At 41.8% G+C, this 21,973-nt stretch overlaps 1 protein-coding gene across 3 annotated transcripts in view; it reads left to right on the forward strand.

Moving 5' to 3' along the window:
* Positions 1-14,362: 14,362 nt before the first annotated feature.
* Positions 14,363-21,973, forward strand: part of UBE2E3 (ubiquitin conjugating enzyme E2 E3) — a 56,658-nt gene continuing 49,047 nt past the window's right edge. For 2 of the 3 annotated variants that reach the window (XR_008204741.1, XM_052675565.1), the window contains exons 1-3: positions 14,365-14,515; positions 15,602-15,804; positions 17,975-18,025. Coding sequence is in view for 2 of the 3 variants with exons in the window: in XM_052675565.1 (XP_052531525.1) it covers positions 15,611-15,804; positions 17,975-18,025 (245 nt within the window). In the remaining variant the exon portion in view is untranslated. Of the gene's footprint in view, positions 14,516-15,601; positions 15,805-17,974; positions 18,026-21,973 lie in introns of all 3 variants that reach the window. The other variant, XM_052675566.1, reaches the window with a different exon arrangement.

A 21,973-nucleotide genomic window follows, 5' to 3' on the forward strand; every position in this document is an offset into this window, starting at 1 on the left:
TTTCAAAAGTAAAGGGCAGAAAGGCATTCAGACTAAAGCAAGTTTTTACATCAGAAACGGTGAGCTCAATTTGCACATTACTCTTCAAAGAAAAGAGTACTGTAGGTTTGGCTGGGACAGAGAGGATGTGATCAAAGATGACATAGGATGAATATAAAAGTAGTGATCACAATCTCATTTTTCATAAAGGTATTGAAGTTGTTGTTGCTAAATTCATTCATTGTCACAACAGTCCAGAGGGATAATTAACAGCGTGCAACATTGATATACTTAAGTGAAATCAAGCTGGAAAATCCCAGGAATAGAGCTACATTTTCTCACTGAGTCAAGCTGGCAATGTAGTGTCTCCAAAAACTGACAAAGTAGGAGGCAACTGACATGTGCTGCCTCAGAGAACTCTTGGATGTAAAATAGCTCTTCAGATGTGCAATAGCTCATGGCAAAGAATTTGTATCTTGATCTAGACCTGCTGCAATGTAATTGCAACTCCATGGAAATCAACCACCTAAACTTTTCCTGAATTTAATTTTTCTGGGCTTTGCACAAGTTTTCAGTAAGCTTTCCTTTTATTTTTTCTTTATTTTTTCTTTTTTCCTGCGATAACGACAGTTATTCTAAGTGGTGTCAATACCATAGCAAGATGTCAGGCATTAATGGCCATCTTGGGATTCCTAAGGATTCTCTGTGTTGCCTATGAAGGTGCTGAACTAGTGATGGCATCATCATTGCTTTTGTTTCCTTACTAAAATGAAAAAGGCTAGGAATTCGGCTAACATTGTTGTCAGCCCCACTAAAACAGTAATATGCCGTGGTTTATTTTTCTACATTGAACAATTCACATAGCTCTTTGCATAGAAAAGGAATTCTCAGAGGAAGAGCAACTTAGGTATTAACTGAAGTGAGAGGCTGACGATGTGCTGGGTGTGTATAAAAAACTGATCATATTTGCAAACATCTGTGTTAACCACTTGGTTAACAGTGAACCAGAAAGTGACATATTATTTCCCTCTTAGAATCAAGTCAAATCTCTTTTTCCCTACAAACCTGTCCGCAAATTTCTATGATGTTCAAGAATTTTTTCTGATCTTTTGCTTTTTGGCAAAAAGTCAAAGACAAAGAAACTTAGGAATTCAATTTGATAACTAGTCACTTATTGTGACAAAGGTTACATAGAAATATGTTTGCTGTCAGAAGTGCTCATTTATCACTTACATGACACCTAGGGGACAGAAGTATACTGAAGCATGAAAATGATACACTCAAAACATTTGTTGTTTCTTTTATTTTTTCACACCTTCAAGTAAGATATATGCTCTCACTATTGAAAACCTATTCATACTTGAAACCAACTCAGGTCTCTAAAACATGTTTAACATATTCTAGCTAGGGGAAAAGATAATAAGTAAATAAGGAAAGTAATTTATTTACCAGTCCCCTGCAGCTACTGTATTATTTATCCCAATGCAAAATGTTACCAAATAAGAATTGTGACATCCCACACAGGTGTAAATGATTAATTACACACAGGCACAGAGCATACAGCAGATTGCACAGGATGCAAAAAATTTTCCTGTTCTTACTGAGAGTCATTTTTAACTGTCACTAAATCCACCTAAGTACAATTTCTGTGTTTTTTTTCATCTCCTGTTTTTGGGAGTTTTATTTCTGCGTAATTATTACTCTTAGAAAATTCTGGATGAAATAGGATGGGTTACAGAAGTGCACCAGGATTTCTTCAGGAACAACCACATAAAACTCTCTTTACAAATCCCTCACAAAGAAACACACACACACACACAAAACAAAAAAAAAAAACCCATCACCATAACCACAACAACCCACCTGGTCAGGAATAATTCTCTGCCACTCCTGCAGGACAAGAGAAGTCCACGCTACTGTAGACCGTAGCCAGTTCTTAAATTATGTGCTGCACAGCTACTTTACTGTAGATTTTTTCTTTTCAAATAACCTATTTTCTGTTTTCATTTCAAATTTCTGTATTTTTCATAAAAGTTTGCATTAAAATTTCCATAGTATCAAGTTAAAATTGAAACATTGCAAGGATATGTTAAGGAGACTTTAGTTTACCGAAGTTAAAAGGCAATGCAACTAGAAGCAAGTGGGGTTTTTTTTGTTGATTTACTTTTCTTGAAACATACTTATCACATAGAAATGTTTAAAAATTACAAGAAATTTTTTACTATGACCACTGCTTCCTATTCCAATAAGATATAGTAGTCAAAAAAACAGAGATGATTCCTATCGCAAATATTTGTTATCTAAACAGATAACGCACAGACAGCAGATTATGAAAAAAAGTACCATAAAACAGTAATGTTGTGATTATCAGATTCCACAAGGTCTTCTTTTCTGCTGGTGTTGTACTTTGTGATCAATTGCTTTATTATTGAAAAATATTAATACACATGAGTTTACCTGTTATTGGAAAGCAAAGAATATACACAAGAGATAAAAATATTCATAGCTGCAACTACGGAAAAAGCTGAATCAGAATTTACATCTGGAGAATCCATAGTGGAGAGAAACCTAGATTGAAGCCCTAATAGCATGTTCTAACTGAGGCTCTAAAGGCCCTAATAATGTAATATCTGATACAACGAGAATCCTACAGTTGTCTTTGTGAATTTTACATTGTCTAGTAAGAATAAGCTCTACCTTCATTCTTTCTTTTACAGAGGCTATGGAATCCTCTTTTCTTCTCTGTGGTCATCTTCGTGAAAAACAAGACACTTTAAATCCCTCTACTCCTCTTCCAAGTTTGCCAAAAGTTGTTTAGCGTAAAGGATAAATCTATGCATTCATACTGTATAATTACTAAAATTTTGTTTTCTCAAAAAAACAGGTTGAAAAGAGGATGAAGGAAGCACTAATAGGAAACAGTTGTTTCCCTAGGGTGAAAGGGGACACGGCTGGACAGGCAGGCTTTCAAGAATGGGAAGAGAGGATCTAGAGTGCAAAGTTAAGTAACACAGCAAGAAAAGTGGTTAACCAACTAAATGAGAAATTGTGGGGATTGAAACAGACAAGGAGTGGGAAAGATGAGAGATGAAATCAGAGGAGAAAGTGAGAAATGAATGAGAACAGCAGAGTGGATGAGAATACAGAAAGTAATTAATATCAAGCTTGTTGGGGTGAACAGCTTAACAACTAGCCCCCTCTGGAAGACATTTTCTCAAATTACTTGCAACCACAAATTCATTTGTCTTAATGCAAATGAATAATGCAAGCCATGGAACCTGCAAGAGGAGAAACATATATACATATATACTTCAGATAGCACGGGAGATGGCAGCGATCAGAAGTTCTGGTATACTGGTTATACTCACCAGTATGGAACAGAAGGAATATAAAAGGAATGTTCCATGCTGCAAACTACAAGAATCAGAAGTCATTCCGCACAGATATTTGAATGATATTTGAAAATAAACTTCAGTAAAAGAACGCTCATGCTCCAGGAAAAGAAGTCACAGTGAGAGAAGTTACAGAGCTATGACAGCTAATAACTAAAAATGAGTAACTGTTTGTAGCCAATGACATGATAATGGGTTTGGAAATGTTATAAAAATGGGAATAATTTTAAAGATTAAAATTAATCTGGTTTGAGGATGAAAAGGTCTTCAGTTTTATTTAGTAATTTATTGAGGGTTTAAAGTTAATTTAAAGCCTAGAAACGCAACTGGATGATTTTAATCCTTTCCTGAAACTGGCTTAGTGAAGGCCAGACTGCCGTATTGGCTCTGGTACTTTCTTTGGTAACAGAAATGCTGAGGTGGGTGATACTGAATGAATTGATGATGCAGATGTAAAGGGCAACAGTCTCCATAACTACCCATGCCCACCACATAGTTCAGAAGAACATGACACTGTTGCAAATCCCATCCTGCTTAACTGTGGAAAGGAAGATACAGTTTTGTTTGCACTACCTAACCTCACAGAAGTGAGGCCCCTCCAGTTCTCTCTTGTGTGTTCTCTAGAAGGAATGCCACAGTTTGACCTTCCCTAAGACAGGAGCCAATGAAAGTCCCCTTTCACAGAGCTAAAGATTTCCATGGTAAGAATGGAAAAGACAAAGTTGGCACCTTATTTTCAGCTCTTATAACGAAGTGGTCTCTTGCCTTCAAAAGAATGTGTCAATTTTATTTTCAGAGAACAATTCCACAAGGAGTCTGAGCAGACTTTGAGGCCTGGCAGTGTTTGATTGGAATGTATGTGGGGGGTGGGCAGTGGGAACAGGCACAGAGCAAATAGCCAGGAGAGCACATCAGCAATGCTTCTCTGCTTTAAAAGTAGATTGGCCTCATTACAACTCTTCCTTCTCTTTTTTAAAGTTGATCAATTTCTAAGAAACTGTGAATTTACAATACTTGTCTATTAAATTAATTTGGGTAGAATACAATGAGAAGTAAAAGCCCAGAAGAAGCAGTTTATTCTGTATTTCCAGTTGGTGATCTCAAAGAGCCTTAACAGTAAGCATCAATTACTGCTTTCGAGAGCATGCATTGTAAGTAACAACAATTCTCATTTTACAGATGAGAAACCTCAGACACAGGTCCTGTGACTGCAGGGGTCGCAGTGTAGCAACAGTATCTCATCTGTCAATCTCTGCTGCTCTTTCCCACAGTATAGGATCTTTTCTCCAGAAATTAATAACTAATATTACTATGGGTCGCTAGCCTAAATTTGCTTTCCTTTGCCTAGATAGGGGTTTATCTAACTTATTTCCTTTTTTCACTCTTCATCCTGACCTCTTCTGCTTCCCTCTTTTCCTCACTGCTGCTTAAAGTTGGGTTCATGGTGAGGATAGCATGGCTAAAATAACATGTTGTACTTTACCCTGAAGGCTGTGGAAGTTGTGATCATTCTTATCTGTTTCAGCAAGGGGTTCAAAAGACTTCTCTATTGCCAAGAAAACTTCATCTTCTACTGTCATGAGACTTATCCTTGGGGTTAGGAGAAGTGCTGTTCCTAAAGTAAAGTAGATGGCAGGACGGAACATTGTCTGAAAAAGAGCTGCTCTAGGTAATAACTTAGAAAACAAAGCATTTAAATTTAATAACAATAATCTGTAACTGACCCAAATTCTGTGGAGGGACAGCCTACAGAGGGAAACAAACCCCTTAGATCCCAGGCTGCACAGTAAGTATTAGTGAGCTGATATACCTGAAGACAGAACAGAAATCTCCCCTTTCTGGTGATTGATGGAAAAATATTTGTTATTTGGAAGATCTGTTGTATGTAGAAATATTAGGACATGTGGTCTAACTTGAGCAAAGTACTGAACAAAACACTGTTTTCCTTCTTCAAATATGGTCCTAACAATGTCTTAGCTGCTTTGCCAGAGCCTGAAGCATCTTGCAACAAAGACGGGCAGGCACCATCCAAAATGACAAGTAAGCATCAGTTTCATCCTATATTTCTAGGAAGTGCCTTTTCTCAGAAATTTGCTGACATCTTCGCAGGATATTAAGGCCTGTGCTGGCTGCATGACTACCACCTGCCAAAGATCTTTGGAGTTTTCTGTTAAGTATGCTCCAGTTTCTTGAGAGTACACTCCTTTCACAGTGTGCTATGTTCAGCCACATGTTAGAAATTAATCTACCCCAAGATACCACAGAGAGATGATTTTTGTACTGTGATAGTCTCAGTGATACTGTTTATCTGCAAGTATTATAACACCTCCAAACTGTGTTCCAGTCTGCTTTATTCCTGATATATCTGACAACGACAATAAGAAAAGAAGGGAGACAACACGAAAAGAGAACTAAATCTACTAGCATGGACTGGTGGAAAAATGCAAGATAGCCCATATTGTAAGAGGGAAAAAAAAAACTTACATCCAAAAAACCAATAACAACCAGACCATTTTCATTTCAGTGGAGGTTCTAAAGCACCTGAGTTGAAAGATTTTCAGTTTGAAGAGCAGACACACCAGGGCAGGTAAGCAACTCTATACTTTAGGCCACTCCTAAGTTTGCAGTTGACTTTGTGATACAACCAACATACACCAAGCTGGTTACCCAAATAATAATCATGTAACTGACTGGAAAGATAATTTGGGAATGTCTGAGTGCAGTCTGTGTGTAAAATGTATAAGCATCAATTTAGGAACTCTCTCTTGTGTGAAGAACTGGCAGCTGGCTTGATGGCAGATGCATTCAAATGATATTGCTGCCATTTTACCAGTTGTGGCTGAATAGCAAGTATAACATACCTTTTCTCCCTTCCTTTTTGAACAACCCGGTGGACTGAGTTTGGCTAGCTGGCATCATCTGATCTGGCTTTCTTAATGCAGGTCAGAGCAGAGCAGAAGATCAGTACAGAGGTCAAAATTCAGCAGTTCTTGATCTTGCACTCAACAGCATGAGTTTTCTGTTAATACAGTAGAAAAAGAAACAGATATCATCAATCCACATGTAATTATTCAAGAGAACGGTGCATTTTTTCCACCTCTGTAGGGTTTTTTGCATCAAAATGTAGTAGAGGACTGCACTAAATGAGATACATACAAATACTGTGGAAGGGAAGATAGGTGCTTTCTCCCACTTCTTTCTCACTCTCTTTCATTCTTTTTTTTTTTTTTTTTTTTTTTTTTTTTTATCAGAGCAGAAATATGGCTTATCAACTGCTAGCCCTGAATCTTAACACAGAAGTTTTTCTTATTCTAATGGACATTACTCATACAAAACATGCTTATTTGCTTAACATTGATATTATTAATGGCCCCATCAATATTAGATGCTCAGAAATAGTGAGAAGAAAAAGAGTTCATTTGCACTTTGAAGCCTCTTTTCTGTGGGGCAGAATTCCCTGAAAGAGAAATTTTGGGATATACTTTGCTGTTTCCTTGCTAATAAAAAAAAAAATAATAAAAAAATAATAAAATAAAATAAAATAAAAAAAAAACAATGAAAAATAATGTATTATTACACAGATTTTTGTTTGCTTCAGGAACTTACACATTTTGAGTCATTTATCCAGACTATCAAAGTTTAATAGCTATTAATTTGATAAAATGAATCTTAATGTCACTGTATTTCTTCAAAGAAGGAAGAATATATCACACGAGCATTTCAGTTAGAATTGTGTTAGCGCCATACTATTTCAAAGTTAAGATTGAGAAAGATAATTAAATAGAAAAAGAATGTACTCTGGAGACATAAAATGCACACTGCAAAATGTCTGCTATTAAATAGATATGCTTTAATCAATTCAGATTACCAGAACTGCTCTGTTTCTCTGTCTCCTTTCTCCTTGGTTTGATGCTGAGATAGTAAAGTATCATATCAGAATCTCAGAGATATATATTGAATATTACAAGATATCATAGGTAAAGTATTGGAGGGGGCTTCTGGCTGGTTGTTTATTTCCTAAAAAAATCTGGCCACCTGTGAGCTGGGAATTAAACACTGGGATTTAGACACTTTAAATATCTGTGTCTCAGTTAACAGTAAATTAGATGAATTTGATTTCACTGGCTAGGTTCCCTAAACAAAATTTCCTTTCTTCATTAGTAGGATTAACATAGTCTATTAGCATTACTATTTAAAATCACAATTGACAGCAAAGGCCAAAAATTAATCTTCGCAAACAGTTGAAATAGGGACAAAAATAAGCAGACTTCTGGAATGATGATCTCCATTTAGTAAATTAATTAAAACAATGTTAGGTAACTTAGGAATAAGAATACCCCTGAGACTTTTTTTTTTATGGCTTTCAAGATCATGGATACAGTACAAAGTAAAAAATCGTTTGATGTTAGATGTGTGGAAGCAGCTTCACTGGCATATTTTTTCTGCTGTTTTGAAGTTAGCTTCACATTCTGATTTCTCCTGGCATAGCATGGTCACCTCTGTTTTTATTTAACCAAACAGCACTCTTGATGACACAGTATATTAATATTCACACTAAACATTAGTGAGATCATAGTAAAGAGAAAGTGAAAAATGACTGTTAGAAATTAGAGGATGAATAGGCAGTGCTACAGGTAGGCAAATGCAAGCACAGGTGGCACAAGTTAAATTCACTTCTAGTTCTCCTCACTAGTGTTTCTGAAAACACAGGAGTATCATTTTAGCTTCATTCAGTTTGGAAACACTTTAAAGCTTGACTTTAACTGACACTCTGGTTGCACTAACTGTATTTCAAGCTTGCGCCTAACGCTGCTGCCCTTCTGCACTGTGACTTCCTTACAAACAGCACGCCCAGTGACACAGAAGTGCAGGTATACAACTCCCCTACCTGAAGAGATAGAGTGAGCTATCAGCCAGGGAGGTAATAACAGAAGCAAACACGTGAAAGCTTTTCAGATAGGGCTGCACTCTCAGCCCTCACCACCACACTGGGGATCCCTTCCTAACACATTCTTGTTCCTGCTATGATTGCTGTGGGAGTATCTCCCACCTGCTGGGGCACAGGGAGGATTGCTGAGAACAGCAAAACATTCTCCTATTGCAAAGACTGTGAAGGAGCTCAGAAGCCTAGGCTGTGGAAGATCAGCCCCATTCAAATTGCAATGGTAATTTATGATGATAGGGCCTTGACTTGCCTTTCCTGTTCCTCTGCAGGAGGTTAGGGCTTCCAGACAGAAAGAGAGTGGTAAGTGCAAACAGTAACGCTCCTAGTCAAAAAACATGATGTCACAATGCTATTTTACTGGACTCTAGTAATCCTGATCTGCAGAGGCTTAAAAAGATGTTGCTTCTTTATTGCACAACAGGTAATCAGGCAAGCTGGCTTTTTATCCATTGCAGACCAGATAAGGGGAAATATGTGTGGGCCGTACCATATAAATTGGGTGAGTTCAGAAGTGTTACAGACTTTCTAGGCAGGCAGATGTAAGGCGCTGTGACTCATAGCAAAGGAGACTGACTGCTCCCAGGGATTTGCAACTTTTCTAAAATGCTGACCAGTCCCTTCCTCTTTGATGGGATGGCAAAACAAGAATTGGAAGAGCCTTCTGAGGGCCAGTGTGTCAAACTGCAGGACAGGTAAGCCAGATAAAGCTGGTTGTACCAATTTTCACCAGCCCTAAATGTGACAGAAAATTTGTATGTACCCACTCTCAGAAAATTATATTAGCCAGACTGAAGGAGCTCTCCAGGATCTTTTTGTTTCTAACAACCCCCTCAGAATCAACCAATTTAGTAACATAAATTTTATTTCACTAAAAAAAAAAAAAAAAAAAAAAAAAAAAAAAAGGGAGAGAGAAAAAAAAAGCAGCTATCAGTCAGCTTATGAATAATGCCCTACTCCATGTGTATGTTTTTTTCTGACCTCAACTCGGTCAGCAAGCTTGACTTTGTAATTATCTTGCCTTCTTCTGGCTGGCATGAAAGAGGATATTAGCTCTATTACTACCAGCCTATTAACTTTCTGCTTTCACTCACACAGCACAGGCTGGTCTTTTGGAGCCAAAGGTTTTTTGAAGCCAAATGTCTCCAATCTGAGCAGCCTGTGGATAGCACTAATATCTATGCTTGTGTATATACTTAGAGATAATTTAATCTGAGATAGTTTAGGGGTGGAATATCTCTGTAATGGGGAAATGAGAACTTTATGAGGCCTTCAGCACTGTTTGCTACAACAGCTACAACTTTTGCAAGACAATATCACACACTGAAATGATGGCACCATTTTACTATGGCCCTTGTGCAGAACAGGGACAGATTCCCAAACAACGCTATTTGAGAATGCTGGTCTACCAGGATTGTATTTGTAGAGCTCAGTTCTCCCTAACTTACAATATACACATTATTCAGTTGAATATACACCCAAAAATAGTTTCCTGGAGTTAATGAAGTAGCTTGTAGATGTATTGTTCACACACTTTGCTACACATAAAAGTCTGACAGTATTTGCATCTTACTCTACTATAGTCAAAAACTCACAATACTCTACTAAAAACTGAGCCTGTGTTAAAGCAAGCTGAAACTATCAGCGTAAGTACACCAAGGCTTTTTAAAATCAAAATTTCAAGGGAATAAGAATCATTTCATGATACTGTTTGCAGACAATTGCTCACTGAAATGATACCTATTTACAAAGACAAAAACACCCTTCTGAAGTGCAAATTATTATTGTCCAGTTCATACACTAATCCCACCTGAATTTTCTTTCCCTTTTTAACCTTTTTCCATTTACTCACAGCTTTCCAAGTAAAACAATAACTCCATAGGTTGAAAATGTTTTAATACAAGTTGCTGCCTTTTCTTGCATCAGTAGTCCACACACAAAGAGAGAATTTACACAACAGAATACAAGGACTCCATGGGAACACTAAAATCAAGACATTTGTGCTTCAAAACACACATTTACCTGATATGTTTTTTAATGCTTAATGCTAATCTACTTATTAAAACCTAGTACCCAGCTGACCACTTTGTGTGTAAAAAATGTTTGCCAACTGCAGCGCATAACATAAAAGAGAACTTGCTAGCTATTCAGTGGGTTATGATAAAGATTAACTAACATCAAGATTTTCTATGGATTTAAGTAGAGCAGAAAGGTAACCTCCTAATTCCTCTGCTAAAATACAGTTGGTCACACTCTTTTCCTCATGGTATTATTCAAGCATGTAAGAACTCAGAAAAAGAAAACATACTCTGAAAACTCCTTTAAGCGTCCCAAATTCTAGGCCTTGTGGCAGTCTGCATTACAGCAGTCTCAAGACTACTGCTGAACTACAAGAGTGCTTCCAAAAAGCCATTCTTCAAAGAGGAACAACTGAAGCACAGCAGGGTTCTGGCTTTTGCCTTCATTTTTTCCACTCTCCCTCCCACCCCCTCCTTTTCCATCCTTCCTCCACCACATTCTTGTGCCACGATTCAGAATATGGCAATGCAAAGCCAAAAGATGGGCTAAACACAGGCTGACAAAGAGACAGAGAAGTGGTTCCTAAAGGTTGGATCCTGCCTGCTGCCATGCTTACTTTACCTCTGCTTTTTTTTTTTTTTTTTTAGATTCTTGAGGATCCAAAAGAATTGAAACATACTAAGAAGATTGTTCTTTAGGGGCTTATTTTTCATTCATAAACCCAAATAAACCCAAATAAATAGCATCACAACATAAAATAATCCTATTTATTGTAGTGATTTTAATTTTAAGGCACCACAGGATGAGCTGTAATTACTGACTTTGTAACAGGCTTCCTGCGCTTCATTCTGAAAGTTGTTACGTCTCTTCCTGGCACAAGATTTTACTTCATTATAACCTGTTTTACTAGCTCTACATGGTAAAATTGTAAATTATTTGGGGAAAATATGGACTGGTTATCACAAGAGTTCTATCACAGAAGGGTCAACAGTTGTTACTATGGAAGTAATTGACAGCAAAAACACAATCCAAATTTTGACACATTACATAGACTTTAAAAAAAATAAATAAATACTTATTTTGTTTCCATGCTCCACAGTTTCTGCACGTTCAGCTGTAGCACCACAGTAGAGCTCCAACGTGTACTTTAACACTTCCCAGTATGGGAACACACACAGGATAGAAAGATGCATTGCTTAGTTGGAGATATATTTACTGTCAGGGAGCAATGATTTTGTGATAAAGAAGATGGAGTATATAACTGCAAACATTAAGTAGTATTTTCAATTGATCTGCTCTTAATCACAAAAAATGTACACTGGCTTTATTTTACCATCTGTACACCTTTAAAATGGTAGGGGCAAGGAGATCAAGCAATGATTTTCTCATCCCTCATAGTTTACTTGTGAGAAGCGGAAAATGCCTTCACCCTAGTTCTGGTGCCAGGCATTGAGTTGTTTGCTATCACAGCATTTTGCATCAGACAGAGAAGACTGAATTGTGACTTCTTCCTAAATCCAGTAAGATATTCTCAAATGCCTGTGCATTTGAGCTGTTAAAACTCTGCATGCCAACAGCAGCTTCACACCTGTGCTCTGATAGAATAGGGGGATCAAGACATATCTAAGAGATACAGGGCCTCTTAAGAAACCACCAATGCTTGTGTTATGGAAAAAATGTATATGCATATATAAATAAAGGGCATCTCAGTGGGGAGAAAAAAGTAGAAAAAATGCAGTCCTCACCCATTTCCCATGCCCAGGACCATCCAAACAAGTCTGAATGTAGGAAAGGTTAGGAAAGCTCAGGAAGGTTCTGCACTTCACCCTACTATTTGAACTTTCACAGTATAAGTACTCAATAAAATGGCAGATAAAAAAAAAAAAACAAAAAAAAAAAAAACAAAAAACCAAAAAACCAAAACCAGTTTCCTTTAACTGATAGGTGTATCAGTTAAAATTACACTAACATCAAATCACGAGGGATACAAAAATTCACAGAGATCGTGATATGGAGCTTTGTTCCTGAAATCAGCACTTTCTCTGCTTCCAACTGCACTACATCTCTCAGTGCATTACTTTTCTACAGTTGACAAGATAACAAACATACCCTAGGAAAATACAGCCCTGTAAGAAGAAAGTGTCATCCTTTGAGCCTTGATGTCAAACAAATGAATATTCATTCAGATAAACACAAGTTCCTGTAGTAGATCTGTTTTAATAAGGTACAAAAGGCTGGAGGAAAAACAAAAAAACAAAACAAAACAAAACAAAAAACAAAAAGAAAAAAAAGAAAAGAAAAAAGAAAAAAGAAAGAAATCCAGACTGGCTTTCAATTATCCTCTGTTAAATGGGCTTTATTTTCATTTTGTCTCCTAAAAGCCACAGAAGCCACAACACATAGCAATTGATGTGGTGAGCAGCCCTTGACCAATCTACTTACATTCATTCTGTGGATGCATGCTCTGCTAACCATTTTTTTTGGACATCCATGCAGCTTTTCATCTGAAACAAAATAAAAGTTGAACACTTAGTCCTGACCCTCAAAGTACCAGCAACCCCCACTTTGAGCATCAATAGGGAAATGCTTTTACTGCTTACTGATACATTTTTGATATTGCCATGCTTCTTTATACTAATTATGCCCAAATTGCTCATCATGCCTGATACTGTTTATGCTAAGAATTTTCTACACCTCAGGGGCAAATCGCCTGTAGTGATGATCTGGTAATTCTCTGCAGCCCACTTTGACAAACAAACATCCAGTATTCCTCCCTACCGCATCACACAGCTCATCCACCCGACCTTCAGCGTTACCGTTCAGCTGAGATAACCCCAGCTCCCGAGAAAACCGAACTCGCTGACACCGCTCAGCTCCTCCAGAGTGCAGTATGCACCCTGTGGCCTCTCCGTCCTGCTAAACTTATGCAAACGGGGGCTTGAAGCCTTCGGGCTGTCGGTGAGGAAAGCCCTCGAGGCGCACGGTGCTGAGGTGAAGCCCGGCTGCTGGACAGCGGCTGTGTCCGTTTCTAAAGCAGAGCTCAACAAGCCTAACTCCTTTCCCGCCTGCTGCCACCACTTATCCGCAGCACAGGTACTTATCGCAAACAGTTACGCTACTTTTACGGGTGGGTTTTATTGCTGCAGGATCACTTTGGAATATTCACACCGCTCCAATTTGTGGACGCCTCTTACTGCAGCGCACACTGAGCAGGCGGTGCGAGCAGCTCCTCAGGCGCGGCTGTGACAGGACGGGAAAGAAATTCTACCTCCTTCCTATCTCCTTCCCGTGGCACCTATTGCCACCGATACAGACTACCCTCTTTCCTCTGTGAAAGTCAGAACTCGGCACCTAGATTCTTAGGGAGAGACTCCTAATTCTGATTTTCATCTGGACGGGGCGCGAGGCGACTGTGGCGGTGCTGTTGAAAGGGCCCAATCACCGCCGGCAGCCCCCGCGGGCGGCGAGGTGCAGCCGGGACAGCAGACGGAGAGCACCCGACTGCTGAGGACAGCGGTGGTGCCTGCAGTCAGAAGGTGGGCAGGAGCCGGGCAGAACCGTGCCATGCCATGCCGTGCCGTGCCGTACCGTGCCGTGCCGTGCCGCGCTACGCCGCGCCGCGCCGCCGTCGAGGGCAGTCCGCTCCCCCCGGCGCTCGCCGCCGCTTTGTCCTTGCCCGGCCCGGAGCACGCGCGCCCTCGGCCGCGGCGGGAGAGCGCCTGCGCGCACCCCAGCCCGGAGGGGGGCGCGCTCTGCTGGCCGCCAGGCGGGAGCGAGCGCCCCCTCTGCTCTCCCCTCCCCCGCTCTCGGCAGCCCCGCCGGCAGCGGGCCGGCAGAGCGGCAGCGGACGGGGGCCGTCTGTCCCTCCCCCCCCCATCTTCTCCCCCGCCCCCGGCGGCGCGCGCCCGCCGCCCCCCGCCCCGGCCCCCCGGCCCGCCGCGGGAGCCCGCGCCGCAGAGCGGGGCCCGCCAGCGCCACCCGCCGGCCGCGGGGCCGCACCGCGCCTCCCCCCGTCCCCCCCTGCTCCGGCTCTCAATGTTCCACACCGCCCGGCCACAGAGCCGCCGCCGCCGCCGTAGAGCCCCCCGGCCGCCTCCGTCCCCTCCTCGGGCGCCGCGGGCCCGGCCCGGCCCCCCGCCATCCCGCCCCTCCGACCCAGCAGCGGGACAGGACGCCGGCGAAGGTAAGCGAGAGGCGGGCGAGGCGGCTGCGGCGGCGGCGGCGGCTGGGCGAGCGCGGTGGGGGGAGGCGGGGAGGAGCGGGGGGGCCGCCGAGGAGCTTTGTTCTTGTTTTCGGCGCTCGCTGCCTGCCGGCGGCCGGGGGCGCGGGGCCGGCCGAGTTCACGCCTCACTTGGTGCACACACGCGCGGCGCCGAGCGGGGCCGAGCCGAGCCGAGCGGGGCCGGCCGAGCCGCCGCCTGCCGCGCCGCGCCGGGCTCTCCCCACAAAGCGCGGCCGCCCCCGGCCCCGCAGCGGCTCCCGACCGCCGGGCAGCCCCCTCCCCCCGCCGCCACCATGTCGGAGCGGGGGGGGAGGCCGAGAGGGCAACGCGGAAGGTGCGGGCGGCGGCGGGCTGCCTCCCCCCCGGCGGCCCTGCAGGGGCCCAATGCGGCTCTGCCGGCGGGCAGTGGGGCTGCTGCTTCCCGAGTTGCTCCCGACGCATCTTCTGCGGGTTCCGCGGGGGTTTTCCTTTAAAAAAAACAACCCGCGTTCTCCCTCTTTCCCCCCTCCCCCCCACTGCCCAGCCCTTTAAATGCACAGAGCAAGTGTACGCTTCGGTCAGAGCTGCCCGAGTCTCATTGGCAATGGAGCTCCTCCGAGAGAGGGATTGAGGGGGGATCTGGCGTTTGGACCCAATAAAATGCTCCGTTCCAGTGTAAATATTTACAGGGTATCGGTGACTCCTTAAAAAACATTCCCGGGGAGGTCTGTTATTTACAATGTGTCATAAGTTATTAATGCGCGTTTCTTAAGTGCCCTGCTCAATCTGTCTGTGCCTCAGAACCAAGCCGACAATTGGCATATTGTTTGAAGCATGACAAAAATGCAAGTGGGTTTAAAAATGGGAAATGCCGGTGTTTTCCAAAGTGTGAATGTTGTGGTGTAGCTGTCAAGTTGCAGCCCTGGCGAATGAGACAAAGAAGAGGATCCTGGTGGGTTTGTCCATGAAATAGAGTTGTCATCAACCAAAGTATTCTTCAGAGCTCCGGACGGTGAGGGGGTGACCTGCAAGCTGTAGTAACTGCCTCTTCTCCTCCTTCCCTACAAGTTCCCCACGATGTCCAGTGACAGGCAGAGGTCAGACGATGAGAGCCCCAGTACCAGCAGCGGCAGCTCAGATGCAGACCAGAGGGATCCCCCAGCACCTGAACCTGAGGAGCAGGAGGAAAGGAAACCCTCTGCCACCCAACAGAAGAAGAACACCAAACTCTCCAGCAAAACTACTGCTAAGCTATCTACTAGTGCTAAAAGGTACTTGTGGCATCCAGCGTCCTGTAGCGGTTTTGCACGGTGTATGGACTCGCAGTGTTGCACCGCACTTCCAAAGGCAGAGAGATTGCTTTAAAGCCACATAAGAAATAGTACAGTACAAACTTCTGTAGCATGCAAGTCTGCTGGGAAGGACCTTCATGAGTTCAAGTCCTCTGGGGCAGTAATACGCAGGCTGGCCATGTTTCTTTCGAGTTGTTGGAGAACTTGGTAACTCACAGGCCGGTCAGGGGGCACCTGCGTGCCTCTCATGTTTGTAGAAATGAGCGAGAAAGCGTCAGCTTCAGGTGTCTGGTTTGCTGAGACAGGTTTACGTCCCTTGTTCGTGTAGGGTGGATCTTCCTGGTGTATTTCAATGCAGGCTGTAGGGTGATGTCAAGCAGTGCTCTTTAATTACAGAAGTCACACAAGCCCCATGGCTTTTGCAGGCCTTATGATTGCAGTAGAGCCTCCTGCACCTTAAAGTCACAGTTCTGTCTTGCAGTGCTTTCTGGAGAAAGTCAGGCAAATCTTCTCTCACAGGATCTGTGGATTCCAACCATAAGGTTCTTCAGGTGTAGCCTCTAAGTATCAAAATCTCAAGAAACCTTGTCAGGCTTTATCTGCTGCATTTTTATTTACACATAAGGTTACTGGCAGTCCAGCTCTCGAGACGTGTACTAATTATTTTCTGTAAGTTCAGCTGTGTGAAATAAAGCAAACTTTAATTCCCTCAATCCCAGTTGCCTTCTGAGATGAAACACAACTTTCTGGCTTTTCCCTGGAGTTCCCTTTCTTTACAAACATTTACAAATACACTATAGCAAGAGGAGCTGTGCAATAGCCACAGTAGCTTTCAGTTTTGCTTATCCAGCCCAAATACAGTAGCTCAAACTTTGAGGAATGTTTTTAGTAATTTTGCACTGTACTTACACTCAGTAAATACATTTTGCAATGTCTTAGAATTACTGCAGAATGTGACAGGGTGACTGATGACTTTTGAGTTTGTTAAAGAAACCCTTTGGAAGAGGAGTTGGCTGCAGAAGGAAAAGTTCTGGGAACACTGTGGACTTTGTAATTTATTGCTAGATTTTGAGCTTTTTCTTTTTCTTTCTTTTTTTTTTTTTTTTTTTAAAAAATGCCTGAGGTGCATCATGTAGAGGCTCACAACTGAGTTTTCTCCACTTAGCTTTATTTTGGTTAATCATTGCGAGTCCAGTTCTGTACATCTCCAGTGGTTCAGTAGTGTGGTTGGACTTAATGGAAATGGTGCAAGGGCTTTCAGGGCAGTCACTGTTAGTTCATACTTTAACATTTGCTGTACACGTAGAAAAGCAGTCTTGCTCGCGTGGGTTTTCTTGTGGAGGTTTTTTTGTTTTGACATTTTATAGAGGAAATTGCCTTGAATCATTTAAAGTTACACCTCCTATGGACATGGATAAATAGTAAGATTAACACGAAGTTTTCAGTGTTGCTTTTCTGGACTGTAACATCTTCGGAGTGGTTGTTACAATGTCAATCTAAGCTAAAGATTATTTCAGGTTATTATGTTGCTTTTTATCATGTAAATACAGCTCTCGTAAAGCTGGGGGAGGAAAGGCAGCAGAAGGTGTTGAGAGGAGCAAAGTTGATGCAGAGATGATTCCAGTGTCAGAGGCAGCCAGGCAGATCTGCAAACCTACTTTTTAAACACCCTGCAAAGCAGGAGGTAGAATATTGCCAAAAGAACACATTTGCTGACAGCACGGCTCGCTTCTTCAGCCTCGATCACAGCTCTGTAGCGCTGGTTTAAAGTCATTGTCAAATGTGCTTGTACGGCCCCCCTCCCCCCGGCTCATTTGCATATTAGCTTGAAAAGAAAATCTCTCCGGCAAGATGTGCTCGGATATGAAAAAGAGTTGCTGTTCTGGGTACTTGTGGGAGATTCCTACCGAACTCGGCTGTGAGTGTTCTGTTTATACACAGGATCGAGCAGGAAAAAAAGCTGCAAAGTTTCTCAGCTGTGGGATTTGGGTTATACCTCTGAGAACAAAGAGGAAGCAGCCATGTTAGCATTACTGAAGGCAAAGCCAATCTTGCATTTAACTGCATGGTGGTAGAGGGCAGTGTAATTCCCTGATTTATTCTATAGACTATCTCAAATGCTTTGTGTCTGTTCTCGTTTCACCAACAGAATCCAGAAGGAGCTAGCTGAAATAACTCTTGATCCTCCTCCTAACTGCAGGTATGTAACAGCTTCTTAAATCGTGGACAGTGGTAGGAGATTAACGTGCTCAGGCTAATAAATGGGAAAGTTCGTGTTTACAGCTGGTGACTATTAGACAACAATCGTGTGCAGCGGGTTGAACAAGCAAAGGGAACGCTTGATATTTTGTCTGCATGCTGTAGGGGTAGTCATTAGTGGTTGATGTACATAGAGAAATGTATGTAGTTTGTTTTATGCAGTTGGTCACTGCCTTTGTGAAACGTTGATTATGTGAACTTCAAAATACACTGACGCTTGCAACGTGATGTTTGCATGTAGGTTGAACTGTCTTTTGAGTGACAGTTTAGAGTCACTGCTTGGTTCTGAAGCAAAAGTAAAGAACCGAATGTGATTTTTATATGCTTTCTCTTAGAGTGTTGCTTAACAGTTAGATAAGAAGTGTTGCCTTCACGTTTATGTGCCTGTCAGTCAGAGCTGCAGTCCCTTGGTAAAGAATGTTTTCAAAGAGGTTCCCAGCCTGAGAAACACTTCTGTTGGTTTTTAAGAAATGAATTTATAAGCTTGGAACGCTGAGTGATACAATCTTAAATAAAGGAAAGGTAACTGGAACACTGATCTGTAGGAAAGTTAAATAGTAACATAGCTGGCTAATTTCCTTAAATCTTTAACATGTTTTACTTTTGTTTAAAAGATGCATAAAATTCTCATTAGCTGTGAGCATCCAGCAATCAGACTTGCACTAAAACAGCATATAAATAGTGTTGTTTCATTTGATGCATCTCGGCATGCTTTCTGACTGTAAGATTTCTTCAGATTAACAGCTCATGTGTAACAGTAAGCCGTGGACACATTAAAAAAAAATGCTGGAAGTGCTTTCTGGTTCTGGGTGAGAACTGTTGGGCATTTGGAATAGTTTGAAAGATTGGCGCAGGTCTTGTGAATTTGGTAAGATGTGAGTTGTTCTCATTATCTTAATAGGCCTGGAGAGGCAGGGACTTACCGAGTTGTGTTTACTGAATCTGTGGTAAAGGTGTCTCACCTTGAGAGCAGTGCTGTGGATTGCCTCTGGCTGTCTGATATGTCTGCCTGCGAGGTTGATGGCTCTCCCTCTTCACAGGTGCAAGATCTGTAAACAGAGAGAAAATGGTCTGCTTTGGTTTTAGTTCATAAACTGTTTAATAGCTATCCTGTTACTGGAATCTAGTTCTATGTGTGTCGTGTATTCTAGGCTTAAACCCCCCAAATGGGGCACGGTAGGAGAGAGAGTTTCTGAAGGAAATAAAACACTAATGCCTTGCCTTATAGATAAACAGTGAAAACATCACTGGAGCAGTTTCAGGTACAGCAAGCTGCAGCATGGCTTTCACAAAGAGAATCCACCACCCCCCTCATGCTCTCCAGTAGCATCTGATCTTCAGCTACTTGGGAAAGCATACTCCTCTGGTATTAGCACAAGAGCACTGCAGTGAGTCCTTGTGAGCTGTACCCAGATACCCAGAAACGCCATTGAAAGTTATGAACCTCCACCCCCTAAAGTCTCTAAAATTATTCAAGCTTCTCTCCCATGGATTGCAAGGGAGAATGATTATTTTTGACAGTGTCAGTGCTTCATTTCCTATAGGCATTTTTGTAGAGGAATTCATCCTTTAATCAAAAGCAACAGTATGATGATTGTATTTTTACCTCCTGCAAGTATTAAAAAAAAAAAATTAGAAAGAGGCATTGACATCTTTAACAGAAGTTCTGGGTGTTCAGGATGAGCAGTTTGATTGCCCAAAAAGGTTACCACAACACTGCAAGTTCCTTTTCAGAAGGAGCCTTTCTGGCATAGGGAGGTAAATACAGCTGAAGAAGGCTTGGGCTTGCTTGTAACATGCTTTCGTCTAAGGTACAGTAGCACAGATTAGGCAACAAACTGATACAACAGGCATCTGCACTTCACTGATTTACAAGCAGCAGAATGTTGCTCATGTTACTGAATACATTTATTGTATATGTAAAAGTAAATAAAATGTAAAACAACAATGCATTTAAAAGCCTGCAGAACTTGGACCTATTCATGTGTACTTTAAAAATGACAAGCTGCTTGTGTCTTAAGATCTCCCAAAGAGATTTCTTCATGCCAGGTTGTATCTCCCCCAGTCCTGGAGTTGTCCCTTATCAGTTGCAGGGTTCACAGCCATGCAGCTGATGCTCTCAGATAACAGTCCTTCTGGTTGCCCACTTATGTAAGTAACTAAGAAAACCCAGCATTTTTAAAATTACAATGGTGCACATGCAAGCAGTATGTGCTAATTTAATGGGGTACACTCTCCTGTGCTGTGATAAGTGCTGCTGCTTCTCACCTGCCAGTGAGTTGCTCCCTAACACCAGAAGGGCCTGAGGTTGATTTAGTTGCTTAAAAATGACACTAACTGGCTGTGCTGTGATTGTTGCTCAAAAGATGTGTAGGTTTCCTCAGCAGTGAAATTTCCCACACTCACAGCTATTACTTCTAACTGCTGTTTTATAAAAATGCCTGAGCCCCAGGAGAGCCCCATTCTTGGGTGTGCTGAGGAGGCCTGGGCTACACATTAAGTTCTATTTTAGGCACTGGGGCAGCAAAATGGCAGGCACATTAAAAGTGTCCAAAAAAGCAGGGTTCTTTGCTTGCTTATCTCTATGGTATACTTTATGATTCTGTTTGGTTAATTGGGCAATGAAATATTAGAAAACTCACATTGTTTAACCACTCACAAATACAACACAGACTGCATCCTTGAGGAGGATACCACCCCAAAAAAACCTTAATGCTGTTAGCTGTGTACTTTAATGTACATTAATATCCTATATTCTTTTGTGTTACAGTATGATTTCCAAGAAAGACAGAGCATCAAAACCAATGAAATTAGATTTGATCTTAAACCACTAAAGATGACAGGAAAGAAATTAAGTACTGCTTTCACCTCGTGTTTTCTCTCATCTCATAGAAGGGCTTGAAATGAGTCAGTTACTGTCCAGCTGTAACACCAGGGCACATAAGCAGGCTGAGGACACAGGTGTCCGATCCTGTTTTTTCTTGCTTTTGCTGGCTTAACTCAAAGCTCTACTACTTGATGCAGTGTGCTGTATTTAATTTCTTTTGTGCTTTTAATAGCATAAAGCAAAGCTAAAAAGGTCTTGGCCCTATTGCTCCTAGGCAGCTCAATTTCAAACCATGGCCAAGTGCTTTTATAGGCTTCAAGGTACAGAAGTATGCCAAAACCCACTATTGTACATTCTCAGAAAAATGCTGCAAAAGATTTTGCACATAATGCATGTTAAATCTGTGCTGCAGAAATGCTCTTAAATAGGTTTGACATATCTAGAATGGCTGTTCTCAGCTCATGGTGAGAAACTGTTCAGAGCAGAGGTCAGCATGCCAGAGCTGAGGATAGATCTGAGACTGCTGTGCTGACCTGGGCATCTTGGAGGCTGCAGGGCACAGCAGGGCTCCCACCCTCCAGGTGCTTCCTGGCTTTTAGGGCTGACAAGGGAGCCCTTGTGCCCATGTGTACCATGATTTAGAGCAGTTACTATTAGTTGCTTCTGGCTGCTCTGATAATCCACAATAGCAACAAGATGCATCTCATTGCCTTTCCTTGATCCTTCTCCTTTCTACTCCAAATTTAATTGTTACTGAGCTTGATGAGAAAGTTTTGAAGTTCAATCCAATACTAAAAAACTTAGTAACACCCATGCCAGTGTACTTTGTAGTTTACATTCAGTTTTACAACAAATTCAGTTTGCTGAAAACTTTGGAGGATATGAAAGCAAATACTGAAATGAGTGTATCCACTGACAGGTTAATTCATGTGGTTTAGAAAGGAGTGAGATAAGATAGTGTGTCTTTCCCATGCAAGTGTGAGAATTGGAACATTTTATGGTCCAGTCTGTCAGTTGGACTTAATCACTTTTCTTTGTTAAATTAGAGATCAGACATCTGAA

This window comes from Tympanuchus pallidicinctus, unplaced genomic scaffold (genome assembly GCF_026119805.1).
Source record: "Tympanuchus pallidicinctus isolate F22 unplaced genomic scaffold, pur_lepc_1.0 scaffold15, whole genome shotgun sequence".
Taxonomy (NCBI): Eukaryota; Metazoa; Chordata; class Aves; order Galliformes; family Phasianidae; genus Tympanuchus; species Tympanuchus pallidicinctus.